The 17,912-nt window shown below is 54.0% G+C and overlaps 1 protein-coding gene across 1 annotated transcript; it reads right to left on the minus strand.

Annotated features, from left to right (window-relative positions):
• Window positions 1–13,763: 13,763 nt before the first annotated feature.
• PHLDA3 (pleckstrin homology like domain family A member 3) lies at window positions 13,764–17,912 on the minus strand. The gene is made up of 2 exons (XM_032791907.2): window positions 17,335–17,912; window positions 13,764–15,619 (listed from the first exon to the last, which is right to left on the minus strand). The coding sequence occupies exons 1-2, from the start codon at window positions 17,684–17,686 to the stop codon at window positions 15,495–15,497; spliced, it is 477 nt and encodes a 158-aa protein (XP_032647798.1). The 5' UTR covers window positions 17,687–17,912; the 3' UTR covers window positions 13,764–15,494.

The following is a 17,912-nucleotide window of genomic DNA, read 5'->3' on the forward strand; positions in this document are numbered from 1 at the left end:
AGAGCATATCTCGCTCACCAACAGAAGCTGGTCTAATAAAAGATATCACCTCCCCCACCTTGTCTCTCTAATATCCTGGGAGCAACAGGGTTATAACACTGCTTACAAAAATGCAGGATTCACTTGAACAACCCACAGCGACCATCACACCCAGGCGCTATTTTCAGGATTCATATTCTTAACATAATGTCATCATTACACCAGGAACCAGCACTACCAGCACAATGAGATAAATATAGTCGCGTGTGCATTCCAAAAATTCACAGTCCAAGCACACTGGGATCCACACAGCAGAATAGCAATGTCGGGATGCATGCTCACAATATAGCGGGGATGCACTCAAATCTCTGAGCGTAAGGATTCAGCAAACACAAGGGCACCTGAAAACAGCTGTAGTAACAGCAGGATCTGCACTATTGGTCCAGTAGGAGCTGCACATGAGGGCAGTGCATCAATTCACAAGCCCAGTAGGAGCTGCACATCAGGGCAGTGCATCAATTCACAAGCCCAGGCACCAATTCTTTAGTATCATCTGGAACTTGTACTCCCAGAATAGTGGGATGGAATTACAGAAGTTCCAGGAGAAAAAGCCAGTGCAGGGCTGATCTTATGGCATGTTTTGTCCACTCTCCTTTTAAAAGTCCCAAGCCTTGGGGTTTCTTCTAGCCCTTCCTTGGGAAACTATCCTATGGCCTACAGCAGTGATCACACTGCCAAGAAGGTTTCCCCAGATAGTTTTGAGTTTCCTCCTCCCTCCCTGCCCCAACCTCTTCCCCCCTCCTCATCTGGCACCCAGTGTGAGGGTTTTAAGGAGTAAGCTACCACCACCCCCTGGTGTGCTTTTGCCACAATTTTGGCTGCTTTGCGAATAAAAGATGAAGCCCTTCGATAAAGCAGATGAAGCATGCAGGTTTTCCCATTGGCCACCGGAGGGCACCTTCCAACTCATTCCCGTGATCAGAGCCTATTGCCGGAGAAGTTAACATACCCTGACTCCTTAGCCATCTCAAAGCTCAAGTGCCCCAGCAAAGCAAGCGGTCCATGCACGCCAAATGTCAGAGGCATTAGACTATCACCCCAATCCTGGCAGAAGGACTTCGCTGCCCCACCGAGGCTTGGCACTGCCGGCACGGGCAAGACTTCACAGTGTACGGAGGGGATTTGTGACTGAGGCAGCTGGACACAGACAGGCTCTGTGGTTCTCTCCCGGGCACAACGTCAGGTGTCCCTAAATCCTGGCCAGGGTTCCACAGGGATGGAAGGGGCCACACCATGCCACTGAGTGCCCCTCGCAGCCGGATCCCACCCCCCGCAGCAGGGCAGGAACGGGAATAACTTGCCAAGTTGCGTGAGCTGAGATTGTCTCCAGGCACTGCCCAGTTGAGGGCCTGTGTTGCTTTCCACGCTGGTATCCATTTTCTGCTGTTGGTGGGAAATGTCTTCTCCAGTTAGCAGAGATTTTTGCTGGAAAGATCCTGCATGTGCAGCAAGGGTGGGGGGCTATGGCCCCTGTGCCCCAGGAAGTGCCTCAAAAGACCCAGCAGGAGATAGATACAGGGCCTTCCCTTTGAAAGCCACCAAGCCACCATCTTTCTATCTCTGAGGGTCACTTTAGCGCTGGCAAGAGGTGCTAGGGGCACAGGGCTGGGCTCTGCTTAGCTATAGAACAGGGGCAACTTGGGCCAGCTCAGGTCCCCGTGATCCCTTCTGCCCATGGCCCAGGAGCTGGGGGGCCTAGTATCCACGACCCATTCAATCCCTGGTCTCTCTGCTGTGCCTGCCAGCATGGGCGGGGTGGGGGAGGGGAATCAACGTGGACACTTGTCATTGGGACCTAGACAAAAGTCGTGCTCCAAAGCTGCTTCCCCACAAGCACCTACCAGGACTCTCATGGGGATCCATTGGCTGTGCTCCCAGCCAGCAACCCCCAGGTCAGAGACCCCATAGCCCCTCACCAGGCTCCTGAGCTGGCCACATCCCAGGGGGAGGGACTATACCCCACCCCAACCCCGGCTTACAGTCATACCCTGGGCAGCTCCAGAACAGCAGGCCCCACCTGAGCCTGCAGACATGCACAGAGCAGGCTGCAGCAGGAGCAAAGGCTTTGTAAGGGGTTAACAGGAGAGATTTCCCCTCCCCGCCAAAGGAAAACCCCAAACTTCCTGTCTGGATGCAGCTGCTGAGAGCCCACGCCCTGGGCAAGGACAGCAGCAGCAGCAGCAGCAGGCACTGCCCGGACATTTGTTCAGGCAATTTGCTCTCAGCCTGAGCTCCGCACACCACGTCCCCGACCCAGACCAACATCAGCTCTGAACTCCAGCCAAAGGTCCAGTGCACTGAGCCCCTCAACCTATCCCTTGCATTCTACCAGCACTGGGCCTTGTAGTGCAGCCTGGGTGCGGCAGGGCCCTGGAACAGAGGAGGGACCAACCTCCCCCAACTAGATCCTCCCTCTGCAGCCAACAGCACCCAGGGATAGCGTGACCACCCGGCTCTTGTTGTTAGGGGGAGTCCCTTATTTCATTGATTTGTGCCATAGGGTGACCACTATCCCTGGTTTTAAAATGTAACTGATCAGTATGACTTTAAACGTTCCATTGATGTTTAGGATCATTGCCCCGTATACTTGAGGGCAGCAGAAGTGTACATTTGAGAGAAAAATACATGCTATGCCAAGGGAAATGGTGTGTCCCTGAAGCATCCCTTAAAATAAAGCCTTGTCCCTAATTTTTCCATGTGTTTTTTTCCTTCCTTCCTTCCATCCTATCCGAGAAAGGGTTAAATCCATGGCGGCTCCCTGCTGGGGTGCAGCTGTCTGCGTGGGTGAGAGATTTACCGCCAAGCAGCTGACTTAGGGAAAGGTTCCCGCAGGGCAGAGGAAGGGGAAGTGGGAGGGAGAGAGCAAAAGTTTATCCAGGTTTTCCTTAGACAGAATCCCAGAAGGCCCCAGCGAGAGTTTCCCCACCCTGTGTTCTCAGGGCTTCCAAACCAGGCTTGAGCGCAGTTGCTCCACCGGGGTAAAGGGGCCATTGGAGCACATGGAGCAACAGCAGTTTGCTCCAGCTGACGATCCAGCCTGGGCTCTTTATTGGGCTGAGCCAGGCTCATTCACATCTGTCTCAATCCTTAGTCCACAACAGAACCCCACTGTCCTAGGGTGCCTCCTTGTGGTGAGACCTAGCATGGCAGCCCCTCTGGACTCCAGCAGTCTGCAGCCACTTAGAATCACAGAATATCAGGGTTGGAAGGGACGTCAGGAGGTCATCTCCTCAAACCCCCGGATCAGAGCAGGACCAATCCCCAACTAAATCATCCCAGCCAGGGCTTTGTCAAGCCTGACCTTAAAAACCTCTAAGAAGAGAGATTCCACCACCTTCCTAGGTAACCCATTCCAGTGCTTCACTACCTTCCTAGTGAAATAGTGTTTCCTAATATCCAACCTAAACCTCCCCCACTGCAGCTTGAGACCATTACTCCTTGTTCTGTCATCTGGTACCACTGAGAACAGTCTAGATGCATCCTCTTTAGAACCCCCCTTCAGGTAGTTGAAAGCAGCTATCAAATCCCCCCACATTCTTCTCTTCTGCAGACTAAATAAGCCCAGTTCCCTCAGCCTCTCCTTATAAGTCATGTGCTCCAGCCCCCTAACCATTTTTGTTGTCTTCCACTGGACTCTCTCCAATTTGTCCACATTCTTTCTGTAGTGGGGGGACCAAAACTGGACACAGTACCCCAGATGTAGCCTCACTGACGCTGAATAAAGGGGATTGATCACATCCCTCGATCTGCTGGCCTGGCAATGCTCCTACGACTACAACCCAATATGCCATTAGCCTGCTTGGCAATGAGGGCACACTGCTGACTCATATCCAGCTTCTCATCCACTGTAATCCCCAAGTCCTTTTCTGCAGAACTGCTGCTTAGCCAGTCGGTCCCCAGCCTTGACCCTCTAGCCATCTCACATGAGTGTCCCACTCCTTCTGGAGTCTCAACATCCTACCCCAATCAGCGTCCACTCCAATGCTGGTGAGCAATCCACCCTTTTCTGCTCTTCCCGGCCTCCTCACACCATTGGATCAGCTACTCCTAGGGCTTCTCCCTGGAGCCTGTCCCTGGCCCATTCCCATTCTGGAATGCAGACCCATTCTCCAGGCCAACCACTCCAGCACACTTCACTCTGCAAGCCTTGCCAAGTCCCCGGACCCTCCCCAGCTGAGTCTTGTCCTTCACTGAGCCCACACCCCTTCTCTGTGCCTCCAGATGCACTAACTCAGCTTCCCAGTTCCCCTTAACCCTCTCCGTACTGGTGTGGGAGTTGTACACCCAGCACAGGGAGCTAGTTTTGGAGCATAGTAGGCAGAATTCAGGGCTCCAGGGCCAGCACCTGGGGAAGGAGTTTCCTGCCTACTGCTGGGGTTGGACAGAATTAGGGTGCTGTTTCCATGACCCCAGGAGTGGAATAGAGCCACTAGTTACTCCTGATTTACACCAGAGTGAGAGAAGAATCAGGTCCAAAGATTCTTGACCTTTAGGTTGTGGAAAAAACCATCAGTCGTGACACTGATGCAGTGATGTCTGCAAGGAATATCAGGCCTGTTTCTGATGGCTCTTTGTGACAAAGTGGGGGGTTTTCTTGGTTTTTCCATGTTTTCCAGTGGGTTGCAGGCAGAGGGAGTGGGACTCAGTGTCCCTGGGTGTTACTAGTTTAACGAGGTGAAGGGAGAGGGAGTTTGCTGTTACAGAGGACCAGAGAGGGAACTTGGGACCCCAGCCGATGGCCTGGAGGATGGAGACCCCAGCAACTGGTGACCCGGTGACCTGGAGACCCAGCTCAGGAGTCGCAGCTGGTTCCGGCCAGTGGGAGGACAATAGGCTGTGAAGAGAGGACTCCTGTGACCTGACCAGCCGGTTCCAGCCAGAGGGGGACAGAGGAGGGCTGAGAGGAGACTCAGGCCACCCTGTTTACTACCTTGTTTACCTGGAGAGAAGACAATGGACAGAGGCGGGGCTTGGGGCCAGATATTGGATGCCCAGCTGGGAAACGGGGTTCTGGGCTGGAGAGAGGAGGTAGGCAGAGCCCATCTTGATGTAGGGGAGATTGGGATGTGCTGGGCTGAGGGAGGCCAGGCCTGAGGCCCGGAGAGTTTCCTGTGCTGTGTTCAATGCTCGATAAACCCTCCTGTTTTATGCTGGCTGAGAGTCACTCTGGTCTAGAGAACGGGGTTGTACCAACCCCTTCGGAGGTGGAGGCCCAGGGGCTTCCAGAGCGAGTGGACTCCCTGAGGGGGCCCATGGAGAGAGACAGGTGTGCTAAGGCTCAGAGAGGTGTGGCTCCAGGAGGTGGAGGGGCCTGACCCCGAGACAGAGTGGACCCCTGAGAAGGGCTATTGCACTGGAAGGGGCACTGCCCATGGACCGCCCGGGGCCAAGAGTGGGCACAATCTGTGAGTCCATGACACTCTTACACTGGCTTTATATCACTGTAGTTCTACTAATGCTAAAAGAAGGGCAATTTGTCTTTGTGCATCGCTGTGGCTTTTAACTCTGAAACCTACTAATGACGTTTTGAACTTCAGGGTTGCAAACTATCTCCCTGCTGATCATTTAACAGATACAGCCAGTATTGCTGGCCCCCGCTCCTTGTTGACTTGGTGGCTACATCAACGCACCCACTGGAATTAATCAGTGAAAGGCGGAGAGGGTTCGGAAAAGTTCTAGTAAGTCTTTTCTTGCTTTTGTGGTGGCCTCTGAGTTTCCTCATTATTGCCAGCCCAAAGCCATCAAAAATCACAAGACAGGTTTAAAAATCATGAAATTTTAACACCATCTTTGGGGCTCTTTTTCTTTGCCTTCTGGGGTCTGATCCTTCAGGGTGTGGTCCCACTCAGGTCACATATCCAGCTTTTCTTCACAACCACCACAGTGGAAAACTCACTTGTTTTTTTTAAATGCAAGCTGAGATTCTCACTGACTCACCTGACTCCAGGAGCTGGGGCTTGTGTGGTGTCTCTGTTTGAGGTCAGAGTTCTGTGTGAGGTTTCCCTATGCGCCGTGTGGGTTTACTCACAGGATTCATGAGGCTGATCGCAGTCTAGCCCAGTATAAGGGGCTGGTGTGGCTGGAGCAGGCCTCTCCCCTGTGCACGGTCAGCAGCAGCCTGGCTGGGACGACCTTGCTGTGTGCTCACTGCCGACTCTTGGTGACCTTTCCCTCTGAAGCTGTATATTAAAATTCAGCCCTCAAAGGCAGAAAGTAAAATGATCTCAACTACTCACCCACGCCCAATGTGCTCCAGAGCATGCTGGGACATTAACCACTCCACTCTTGGGTCAGCCCCACCACTAAATATGTCTGGGGCTTCGTTCCAAGTCCCTGGTGTCTATCTACATCCAACAAACCTCCTCTTGTTTTTGCAGCATCTGGTCTTTCCTCAGGAGAGACTCCAAAATAGGAATAGCAAGGGGGGTACGGGCTGGGGGGTCAAGATCAAGGAGCAGCAGCAGACCTGCGGCAGGGTGGGAGGGTGTCCCAGGACAGATCGGGATTATAGTGCACCCAGCAGTGCAGTCCACATCCATTCACTTTGCTCCTTTTCTCAATTATCCCTTTTATCACCCATTTGTCTTTTTCACTTGTTCATGGCACAGCTCTCTGAAAAGAGAACCGCGGAGACAGAGGCAGCTAGTGTGGGAATCTGGAGGCACTGCCTGAGCCACTCCTGCTAGAGAGAATCTTCCTAGCAAATGGGGATTTGTGGAGTGGGTTCAGGGCCAGATTAAGACTTTTAGAGGCCTGTAGCAGGGTGGACCCCTGCTCCTGCCCTGAAGGGGTTAAAAACAGCCCTGGGAAGGGGCCCTAGCTGGAGAAAGCAGCCTTTAGGGTGGGACAAGAAGCCTGGGCTGATTGGGGAAAGTAGGCTCAGCAGTAGCCATGCTCCAATCAGGCCCAGCTGGCCCCTATAAGAGGCTATGATCCAGAAGCCAAGACAGTCTCTCTCTAGCTATAGAGGGAGAAGGGCCTGGCTGCAGGGAACTGGACAGAAGGTACCTGAGTGAAGCAGGGCTGGGGAAAGGCAGAGGAGCTGGGGAGCTCCAGCCTGGAAAGCCCCAGGCTGTGGCCTAGCATTGGGCTAACGGGTACTGGAGGTTGCAGAGGGCAGCCCAGGGCTAGGTCAAGGCAGCTGGTCCAAACCCTCCTTGCCAGTGATGAGTAGGCTGATACTGCAGTCTGCCCCAGGGTGTGGGGCTAGATGATGACTGGCAGTAGCCATATGCTGAGGCAAGGTGGGGATAGATGGTGAGGGTTCCCTGGGGAGGGGAGATCCTGAGAGAAAGCGGGGGTACTACCAGGGGCAGCACCCTAGGTAAAAGGGCACCTGGTCCAGGGAGGGACACGGGGCCAGAAGGCAGACGGATCACTGGCCTGCAGAGGGCACTCTGGAGCTGGAAACTGAGCTAATTCCCAAAGTCACCAGCAGGAGGCGCCCTGGGGGTGAGTCGACCTGTCTACAGGCCCTAAGCACTGAAAAGATTATAGTGCCCCCCAATAAGTAATTCAAAATAAAAATACTATATTATAAAATAAAACTATTTGTCAAAATGACACACAACCTATATGTATGCTGAAAATAAAATAGCTTCTTTCTAGATTTTCTGGTTGCAAAATTCTGGATAAGTTCATTGAAGCTGACTCGACAAAGCATGTCCACTTCCATACACAACAGGGAAAGTGAATCAAGTCTGTCCTGACACATTGTTGTTCTCTGAGGGTTTTTTATTGTTTTCAGCTGAGAAAGAGCGTTCTGTGGAGCAGTTAGTCATCATCAATGTTAGAAGTGCCATCTCTACATTTGGAAATACACATTGTATTCCGCCTTTCAGTACTGTGTCATGAAGATCAATGTGACTGAATTTCATTTTTCCTGTTTCATTAAACTTTGCGCGCATATAACAGTGGAACTACCGTACTTCTCCACAGAGATTCATGTCTAAGTCAAGAGGGTACGAGTCAACTAGCTTTTGAGAACCTTGTGAATATTGTTCGTCAGATAAGTCCATATCATTTAGAAAAGAAAATCTACATGATACTTTTGTACACTTCACTTCTCCTCTTCATATGAGCTTCAAGTGTATCAATTATAGCCAGGGGTGGCTGTATGTATTTTGCCGCCCCAAGCATGGCAGTCAGGCAGCCTCCGGTGGCATACCCGTGGGAGGTCCGCTGGTAACGTGGATGTGGCGGCATGCCCACAGGAGGTCCTCCGGTAACACGGATTCGGCAGCACACCACCGAAGTGACAGGACCGGTGGACCTCCTGCAGGCATGCTGCCAAAGGCAGCCTGCCTGCTGCCCTCACAGCAACAGGTAGGCACCCCCCCTCTGCGGCTTGCCGCCCCAGGCACACGCTTGGTGCGCTGGTGCCTGGAGCCGCCCCTGATTATAGTGTAATAAGTAGATACGTGAAATTTGTCTCTAGGATTCAATGCTGTTTCTGTCGCACTGCTATCATTTGCTTGTTTTTTCCTGATTCGCTTGATGAACTGGGCTTCTTTGTAGTTAGTATCAGGCAAGATATCTTTTGATATGTCTTCAAATCTTTCGAAATCATTCCTCAAAATGTGTAAGAGGTCTGCTAATAATTGTCAGATGTCTGCACATGATTTCAAATCCAAATCTTTTTCTTGGAGAGCTTGACTTGTGTGGTAAAAGCGTTGTAAAATTTCATTCTACATGGTCAACATGAATACAAACTCTAGTTTTTGCATCTTGTTTGCAATGTTTTCTGCCTCTCGTATAGTTTTCTCCCTTTTGTGATTGGTCTTCAGCTATACTTTCTAATGCATCCACAATCTTGGAGTAGGACTCCAGAATTGCACTTGTTGCCACTGCATGTGCCTCCCAGCGAGTATTAGAAAGAGATTTCAACACACGATCAATGCCCAAATATGTTTTAAGAACTGTTGAAGCAGAGAAAAATGTATAAAGTAACTGGACTGTTGAGAGAAACCTTACTGCCACCGTACAACAATCAACAGCACTGCAGCCAACAAGACTGAGGGTGTGCAGCACATGGTACGAATATGGCATATTTGTTCTGTTCAAAAAGCTTCTTCTGCATTCCTTGATGACACCCTGACATGTTGGCAGCATTGTCAGAAGATTGACCTCTGCACTTCGAGAAATCTATTTTGCAAACTTGGCACAGATAGTGCAGTACTTGATTTGCCATTTCTTCACCAGTGTGGCTTTTCAAACTGAGGAATGTTATAAATCGTTCAACTGGTTTTCCCTGTGTGGGAGACACATATCTTAGTACAATACTCAATATGTGAAAGATCAGGTGTAGAGTCGACAGATAAACGGAAGTACCCAGCAGTACTTATTTCATCCACAATAGTTGAATGAACTTTGTCACTCATTAGACCGATGAGTTCATCCCTTATTGTCTTGGACAAGTATGATGGGTTACCTTTGCCAGCATTCCCATATTTTGAGATATGGCCTGCTAAAAATGGGTCAAACTGAGCCACAAGCTCCAACAATCCCAAGAAATTTCCATTCTGCAATGATCCAAATGTGTCATTTGATCCTCAGAAAGGCAGACCACGTTCAGCTAATGTTTGACTAACAGCTATAACACGCTGCAAGACATGTTGTCAGTATTCACTCTCCCCTTTAATTTGTTCTTCCAATTTTTGTGTCAATCCAAAGCCCTGTTTTCGATTTAAATATGTCAACACTGAATCTCTGTGAGTAGTGCTATTTTCATGTTGTTCAATTAAAACACTATTCCGCCAGTCACTAAATCCATCTGCACCGAACTGGGATGTTGAAGGTTTATATGGAAAAGTTTGCAAACAAAACAGTACACAGACCCTGTTGATGGTGAATACAGTAGCCATTCTTGAGTGTATTTCTCACCATTTGCTTTTAAGCCGAAAAATATTCTTTGTGGACAATATCTTGTTTGTTTGCCATTGGTAGAAGTCTGACGTGATTTCTCAAATGGCCCAGTGTGGTGCTGACAGTCATTTGGTCCACAATCTATCCAGCAAGCTACATCATCGGTACTGAAATCAACCCACATACCAGGATCTTTTCTCCTATTATTTACAGCATGAGCAGGTTCAGTCTGACACATCCACATCTTCTAGAACAATGTCTGTTTTATCACCAGGAGTAGGATGATCAGTTATAGTCTGATTTTCTCACATTATTTTGATCTATGTTAGTAGGACGCCCCCCATGACGACTACTTAGATGCTTTTTTTGAAATATCAATTTTTTTCCAAAAAAAATCTCATTTTTTGGTCCCCCCTGCTTTGTTGGTGCCCTAAGCATGTGCTTAGTCTGCCTATTGGGTAATCCAGCCCTGAGTGGGTTTAGTCAGATACTGAAGCTTAGACCTGAAGTCTGTTCACAGCCCAACTGGGCGGGGAGGTAAGAAAGGCCCCATTAGCTTTACAGAGTCCCAGAATGGCTAGGAGTCAGAGCACAGGTGCAGGGGATTGCGAAGCATTAGTGTGAATGGGGGGATAGCTTTTCCAGCTGTGCTTTCCCTGTTTGTATAGCTGGGTACCTGTGTTGGGGCTATAAGACACTGGGACTTGGGCAGTCAGGGCTAGTGGTTAGAGCAGGAGTCAGCAGCCAAGGGTCAGAGCTAGATTCAGGAATCAGAGCTGAGGGTAAGGAGTGAGATAAAGGCAGGAGCAGGTCTAGGGGGCAACAGGCGCAGGAGCTATTGCAACTGGAGGCGAGTGCTTTGAGCAGCCACTGAACATCTGCTGCTGCTGGGCTTAGGAACCAGTCTGCTGACTCTTCAAACCAATCCGGTGGGGCAGCCAGTCAGGCAGCCTGCTACAGGCCAGGCTGGCTCTGCTGCAGGCCCTGCTCCTGACCAGGGATGGGGAGGTGCTTGTCATGTTGTAACAGGGTGTTGTCCCAGGTCGAAGGTGAAGACATAAATAAAGCTTTTCTCCTCCAGCTGTTGAGGAGCATGTGGGAATTCACACCCCTGTGGAGTGTGACCCCTGCAGCATGCCCAGCCTCAAGCATTCACAACTCCTAAGTCAGGCCCCAAAACACCAGATTAGCTTAAAAATCATGAGAGTTTGTAAAAATGTTGGGTTCTGTTTCTTTGCCTGCTGGGTCACATTTTCCAGTTTTCCCTCTGCAACCAGGACTGGATGCTTTGTTGTTAAATGTGAGCCGAGATCCTCATTCACTCCCATGACCCTGGGAGCTGGGGCTTTAAGGAAAATGCTAAATATTGCCAGATTGACAAAAAAAAAATAGTGAGAGCTGGCGACACACTGCATGTGTTTCCTCCCTTCCACTAGCTCTCCACACCGACAGCAAGAAAACAGGCTGCGTGCAGAGGGGGACCTGTCCCCTCCCAGGGAGCGTGTGCCTGACTTGGCTTATGTGCATGTATGTCACTGGCCTTTGCTGAGGAGAATGCCTATCACACGCTCAGGCCTACGGCTGTGACACTGATGCGCTGCAGAGGGCATGAGTGGGGCTGGCAGCACTGAGGAAGCCACAATGGGGTCTGTTTCAGAATCCCAGCTGCAGAATGTGCAGGACTTGCCTAGATACACGCACACAGAGTGATCCTGAGCTCCTGATGGGAGGCCCCTTGGCCTGCTCTAGTGCCTCATCCCCAGCTGGCAGCGAGTTTACAGGGACCCCGGGGGGCGAGGAACTACCCCCAGAAGTGGATACCATGAGGAGCTAAGCCCAGCTGTGCACCGACCACATCCTTAGGGGCCAGCAGATAGGATGTGGAAATGCCTGTGTTTCAACAACAGACTCACTCCGTTTTGGAAACAGCTGAGAGCGTGCACCTCCATCTCCTTCCAGGGCTGAGTGATTCACGCCCAGCCCAGCCGAGTGGGAGAAGCAAGGGGAGCGACGAGAGCACACAAGAAGCATGAGTCTTGCCTCACACCTTGGTCCCGTTGCAGCTCATAGGGGTCAGCGCAAGCCTTGGCTTTGCTCCGGACGTGCACGGAGCCTGTCCCCTGCGGTTCTGGTGCAGATAGTCTCACCCACCCACACTTCCCCTTTGGGGGAGTGACCCCTCTGGAGGTATGCATCCCATTCCAGAGGAACCTGCCTCTGATAAGGAGCTGGCACCTTGGCCCACATTCGTACCTGCCAGTGCCGCGCTCCACATCCTTCCTGCTCAGCCCATAAACAACGTGCCTGCCAGGAGCAGCTGGAGAGAAGGAGCCCTGGCCAGAGGCAGCACATACCGCAGAGCTGCATTTTACAGACACAGAGCGAGAACCAGATGCTTGAACGTGTTTTTTAAAAGCCTAGAAACCTGGTCCCTGCAAAACCCACAGAAGCAAAGCCGCGATGAACAGCAAGTCCCCAGAGCAGCACAGGTGATAAAGAAACCCTGCTTGTCTCCCCACGGGGTTCCAGGCTCATGCAGGGTTCCACCCTCCCTCTGCAGAGTTCCAGGCTGCAACTTCTCTGTGTTCTAGGCTGTCTCCCCACTGCATTCTGGAGGGCCACCTCGCAGAGCTCCAGACTGCCTCCCCTCAGGGATGGGTCTGCAGCCAGCCAGGTCCAGGGACATCGAGTGGTGATGTTAACCCTTCCCCGTTCAACACACCCTCCTGCGTGAGGCCAGAGCAGCATGGGGGGCAGGTGTTCTCATCCTGACTGTGAGAGCTTTGCAAAATACTTGTGTCAAACTCAAACCAGCTGGAGCAGAGCAGAATTTGAGGGCTAGTGTTTTCCCAGAGCTTCACCCGGGCTGTGGGTGCTCAGTGAACAATCTAGGGAGCCACCGAACCACACCCTGAGCCACCACGGCCACTCTCCCACCAGCAAGGCCCAAGACCTCATTGTTACTTAGAAGGATAAGGAAGGTTGAGGGAGTGTCCTGCCATACAGGGCAAGAACAATCTGGCACTAGGGAACTGGCCTCTCACTGCCAGGCCCTCAATGAAAAGTCCCAGGGTGGATGGGGTGGAGGATGCTACATGGAAGTGGTCGTTTATCAGCCCCTGCAAAGGGAACTGCACAAGCGCCCTTGCACAGGGGTTGGCCTCCCCCTGCCTACAGGGTCAGCATGAGGCCTGGGCACTCCTGTAATGCCACCTAATCCTGCCTGTGAAGCCACAGCCTGGCACCGGGGAATCCTAACCCCAGGGGGGAGTGGGCTGAGGGTGACCACAGCCCCGCTGGCTCCCTGCCCCGCTGCTGCTGTGTTTTCTAAGCTGTTTGCCACCTCTCAGGTCTTTGAGACCCTCCATTGATTCTAATCTCAGGCTCCCAGGCTTCATCTAAGAATCCCTCCTTCTCCCTGGCAGTCCAGCAGCCCAGACCCCTGTGCAATGACAGGGCAGCACAGACTGGGGAAGCTAGAGAGACCCCCTGGGTCTGTCTGTGACCTGTAGCCCCCTTTGCATTCTTCACAGCCCAGGCTTATCTCTGTTGTAGCACAAGGGACACTCCATGGGTCTCCTTGCTGTGGTGTACTGGAAACTGGTTACAAAGGACAAGCCATCACTTTAAGCTTGAGGGATTTCCTGGTCCTGCTTGCAGGCTAGGAGCCTCAAAGGGAAGCTGCGTGATCTGCGTCAGTCGGCAGTCTGGAAAGAAGCAGCCTAGAAAATGATGGGATGAGTTGTGCCTCTCTGCCTTCAGGGAGCAGCCTGCTTTGTCTCTCTCTGGTTTATCGCTATGAATTCTCAGAAATAAAGGAGTGGGACGTTGCAACCTTCCAGCAAGAGTATTTGCTTTTATCTCACTTCTCTGTGTGCAAGTCATGAAACAGAACATGTCCAGTGCTCCCCTTCAGATTGTTACACCTCTCATTCAAATGTTTCGTTTCAATCCCCAGCGGTCATTTTTAATCACATAAAAAACCCTTTACAAGGAGCATTCAGGACATGGCTGCTTTGGGCCATCAATCAGTTCTCTTCCTTCTTTGGGGCAAGGTGGCCACCCCCCACCCAACAAATGATCACAGCAGAGGCACTCTCCCTGTAACGTTTACTGGTCCACGTCACAAAATTACCACTCAGCCTGGCCTTCAGATGGAGGCCCAGGATGGGCACAGCAGGTGCAACAGAGGGTCTGTGGCAGATGGGGGGAAGCCCAGGGCCAGAAAAGCAGAAGGCTGCAGGTCAGGATTGAGGGACACTGGTAGAGCTGTATGTGGGGGAGCCCCTGGCTGGAATAGCACGGGGCTGCTCCTCGGTCCTGATTCGCATTGGCAGATCTGTGCATGGGAGAACTTCCCCAGCACACTGCCTGTGTCAGACCTATCTCTCCGGGGACCTTCACCCTGCCTCCATTCACCCCAGACCAACCTCCGCAAGGTGAAGACGCAAACCAAGCAGCAGCAGCGGGCGGAATGGGCACTGTTCCAGACACAAACCACCCTTTGCTGTCAGTGGCCCAGGTGCCTGCATTATCAATTGTCCCGACACACCAACTAGGGGCGGATCCAGGCCCCCGCGCGCCAAGCGCGTGCTTGGGGCAGCATGCCGCGGGAGGCGCTCTGCCGATCGCCAGGAGGGCGGCGGGCGGCTCCATTGGACCTCCCGCAGGTGTGCCTTCGGTGGAGCCGCAGGACTGGTGACCAGTAGAGCGCCCCCCTGCGGCAAGCCACCGTGCTTGGGGTGGCGAAATGTCTAGAGCCGCCCCTGACACCAACAGCAGCGACTCCCCATCCTGGCAGGAGAGCCAGCCTGACTCAGTGGGGCAGAGTGTGCGAGCACTTGCATCCTCTGTTACAAGGGTTGGAATTCATTCGGGGCTGTTCTCACAACCCCTCTGTCCAGACAGGTCACCGGCTGAGACAGGCTGGCGCCTTCTCGCTGAAGCCTGTCATCACACAGGCCCCAGCCAAACTGGGGAGCGGCATCACACAATCACTTTGCTCAGGAACCCACCCCCACCTACACCTGACATCCCACCGGGCTCAATCTCTGGATCTCTAGCTACTCCAGTCCCGCAGGAGAAGAGACATAGGACAGCTGATTTCCAGTTCAGCACAGCCCCAACCGGCTCAGCTACAGGACAACTTGTCACCAAGGGATGCACCTGTGGATCACGAAGATGCCTGGCTGAGCCTTGACTGCAGAGCCATGGCAGGTCCGGCGGGTGGGATGGGTTCCCCAGCTCATTAGCATGGTCGAGTCCCTTCTGGCGTCCAGCCAGCAGCAGGCTGATGAAGCGCAAAACAATCCTGCTTTGGTTCTTGCTTTCATCCTGGACTTTTATCCCCCAGGTGCTCCCCTTCCTGCCTCTCCTGCAGGCTCTCGACTGGGCCAATGGGCCCTGGATCCCTGGACCAAGCTATACGAAGTGCTTGGAGAACAGTGCAGCAACCTATGGCCGTTGGGAAGCAGGAATGGCCCTGCAGGGAGGGGGGCGGTTCTCAGCAGCTAGCGGCACACGTGGTCCAGGCTTATCGGGCCTTTGGCGCTGAAACGCCTGCTGTCCCTCTTGAAACCAGGGCTCCGCTTTCACTCACAGCCAGGGACTCCGTTCTCCCCGCCGGTGGGCGAGTGCCCCTTCGCCATCTCCGTCCTTCCCTTGAGCCCCTCCGGGTCTGTGGCCTGGCCGCTCGGGGCCGGGTTGTACTGGAACGCTGCCAAAGGGAATGCACCAGTTAGCGAGGGTGGCTGCCCAGTTAGCAAGGGGACTGGCTGGCATGGGCACCTGGGAGCTCATCTGGGCATTCAGGGGCCCAGCTCAGACCTGGGGTAAGTGGAATAGACTCTGGGGAAGTGTATGGGGGCATTCCAGCTATTTACATCTGGGGGAATCTGGCCCCAACTTGGGTTTAGGCCAGAGGAAGGAGCTGAGAGGGGGGCACACAGGGCTGTGATATAAGCCATTGCTTGCTCTACCTGAGCCAGGACAGATGGAAAGCCCAGGCCAGGCCCAGAACAGGGGGAGACCAAAGGGGGCTTGAAGCCCCTCCTCCCTGATCCAAACACAGGAAGGGAGTAGTGGAGAACTAGGCTCCCAGGCACCCTGCAGGATCAAGCCCTGCTTTGGGGCTGTGGGAGCAAAGAGGACACCCTGGGGGAGTTTTCCAGCTTGAGAGCTCCAAGTTCCACAGCAGCAACGCTGTGGTCACCATGGCCACCCTGACGGCCAGGGCACGCTGAGAGGGGACCTCTCCCATCATGGGGATGCTGTCACTAGCCTGGGGAGCTCCTTGCCCCACTCACCGGGCAGAGGGATTAGCCCTCCCAGCCCTCATGGAAGCAGTGCCAAGTGCCTGAGCAGCACCGCAGAAATCAGCCAGGGGATTGGCGCACGTGCTGGAGCGGGGGTCTAGGAGTCAGGTCCGGCTGCTTCCCATCCAACCCGCCTCTCCCCCCCCGCACCCACTCCAATCCACCGTGGAGCTCAGGACTGCTCCAGCCAAGGGGATCTGCAGCCGCTCCAGCACCTGCCCAGGTTGGAGCATGCCTAAGAGGCAGGCAGCAGGACTTGGCACATCATCTCCAAAGCAGGGGGGGAGGGAGTTAGGGCACTAACACAGTCCTGAAACAACCTGGCTTGCCAGCTGGGATCCCAGGTCAGCAGCATTAGGGGGGAAAAGGCAGGCTCCTGTAGCAGGGCTCTGGCACAAGGAGAGGAGTGACTCTGCTAGTGGATCATCAGCCTATGGACAGATTCCAGGTAAAGGCTATGGAAACCCTGTGATCTCAAGGCAGCACCTGGCACTTGGTGGAGGCATGATCTGTGCCTGGCCCCCTCCCACCCTGCCCCCTGCCCCTCTCCAGTGCTGCTGTGGTGGGACCATCCCGCCAGGACAGACAGAGGCACTGAAATTCCCGCCCACCCAGGCAAGGAAACAGCAGCTCAGGGACCCTTGGGGGAAGCTAGACCCCCGACTGGCACAGTGTAAATACATGCAGCACCCACAGCTCCCCCTGAAATCCAGGCGACTTGGGGGCACCCCAGGAAATCAGGCGATAGGCCCCACAATGAAAACAGGGATGGAAAAGTGGGGCCTGGAGACAGAGGGCTGGGATGGCTCTGGGAATTGCAAGCTGACTGGCACATCAGCCTTGGCATGGACAGAGTAAGGCCCAGCACAAGCAGGGGGTGAAGGCAAGACTCAGCAGAGACCCCTCTGGAGTGAGCTGAAGGAGCGGCCCCGTTGGCTGGTAGCAGCGGTAAGTTGTTATCCTCGAGGGAAGTTTCCTTCCTCCGGGACAAGGCGATTCCAACGCAAGGAAGTACGGGTTGAGCCCCGGGTTCACCCCGCTGCCCTTGGCACGGATCGCTCCCCTCCCCCGGTGCCAGCCCAGGGCGCCATCCCCGCGGTGTCCGGCCCGGGCTCACCCGCCCCGCCGCCGTGCCGGGCCCGCACGCTCTGCATGGCCAGCCGGTTCTGGAAGCGCACCAGCCCCAGGCCGATCTCCGCGCTCCAGCCGGGCTCCTCCCGGGGGCCGCGGAAGTCGATCTCGCGGCCGCTGTGGGTCACCACGGTGAAGTAGACGTGCCGCCGCTTCCACTCCACGCACTCCACCGCCCGCATGCGGGCGAAGCCCAGCTCCTTGCAGCGGGAGCCGCCGGGCTGGAAGAGCCGCAGCCCCTCCTCGGTCAGCAGGCAGCGCTTCTTCTTCCAGCGCTGCAGCAGCCCCCCGCTGCGCTTCTCCAGCACCCCCTCCTTCAGCACCTGCGGGGGGGTCATGGCCGCCGAGCCGCCCCCCACCGGGGCATCCCCCGCAGCCCGGGCTCCCGGCTCTGCCTGGGCACGAGAACCGCGGCCCCTTCCGCTTGCAGCGCAGAGCAGCCAGGCGCGATTCCCCGCGCTGCCCTGCCCGGGCTGTGTCGGTGCATGCCCCGGCTCTGCGCCCTTCCCCAGCAGAGCCTCGCCCCACGCCCCTCCTGCCTGGCGGGCACCCTTCCCAGCCAAG

Source organism: Chelonoidis abingdonii, chromosome 4, assembly GCF_003597395.2.
Source record: "Chelonoidis abingdonii isolate Lonesome George chromosome 4, CheloAbing_2.0, whole genome shotgun sequence".
NCBI lineage: Eukaryota > Metazoa > Chordata > Testudines > Testudinidae > Chelonoidis > Chelonoidis abingdonii.

Coding starts and splice junctions, on each gene's coding strand:
- PHLDA3 (XM_032791907.2), bottom strand. CDS start 17,686: ATGACCCCCCCGCAGGTGCTGAAGGAGGGGGTGCTGGAGAAGCGCAGC. Junction 15,620..17,334: donor CCGGCACGGCGGCGGGGCGG/GTGAGCCCGGGC, acceptor TCCCTTTGGCAG/CGTTCCAGTACAACCCGGCC.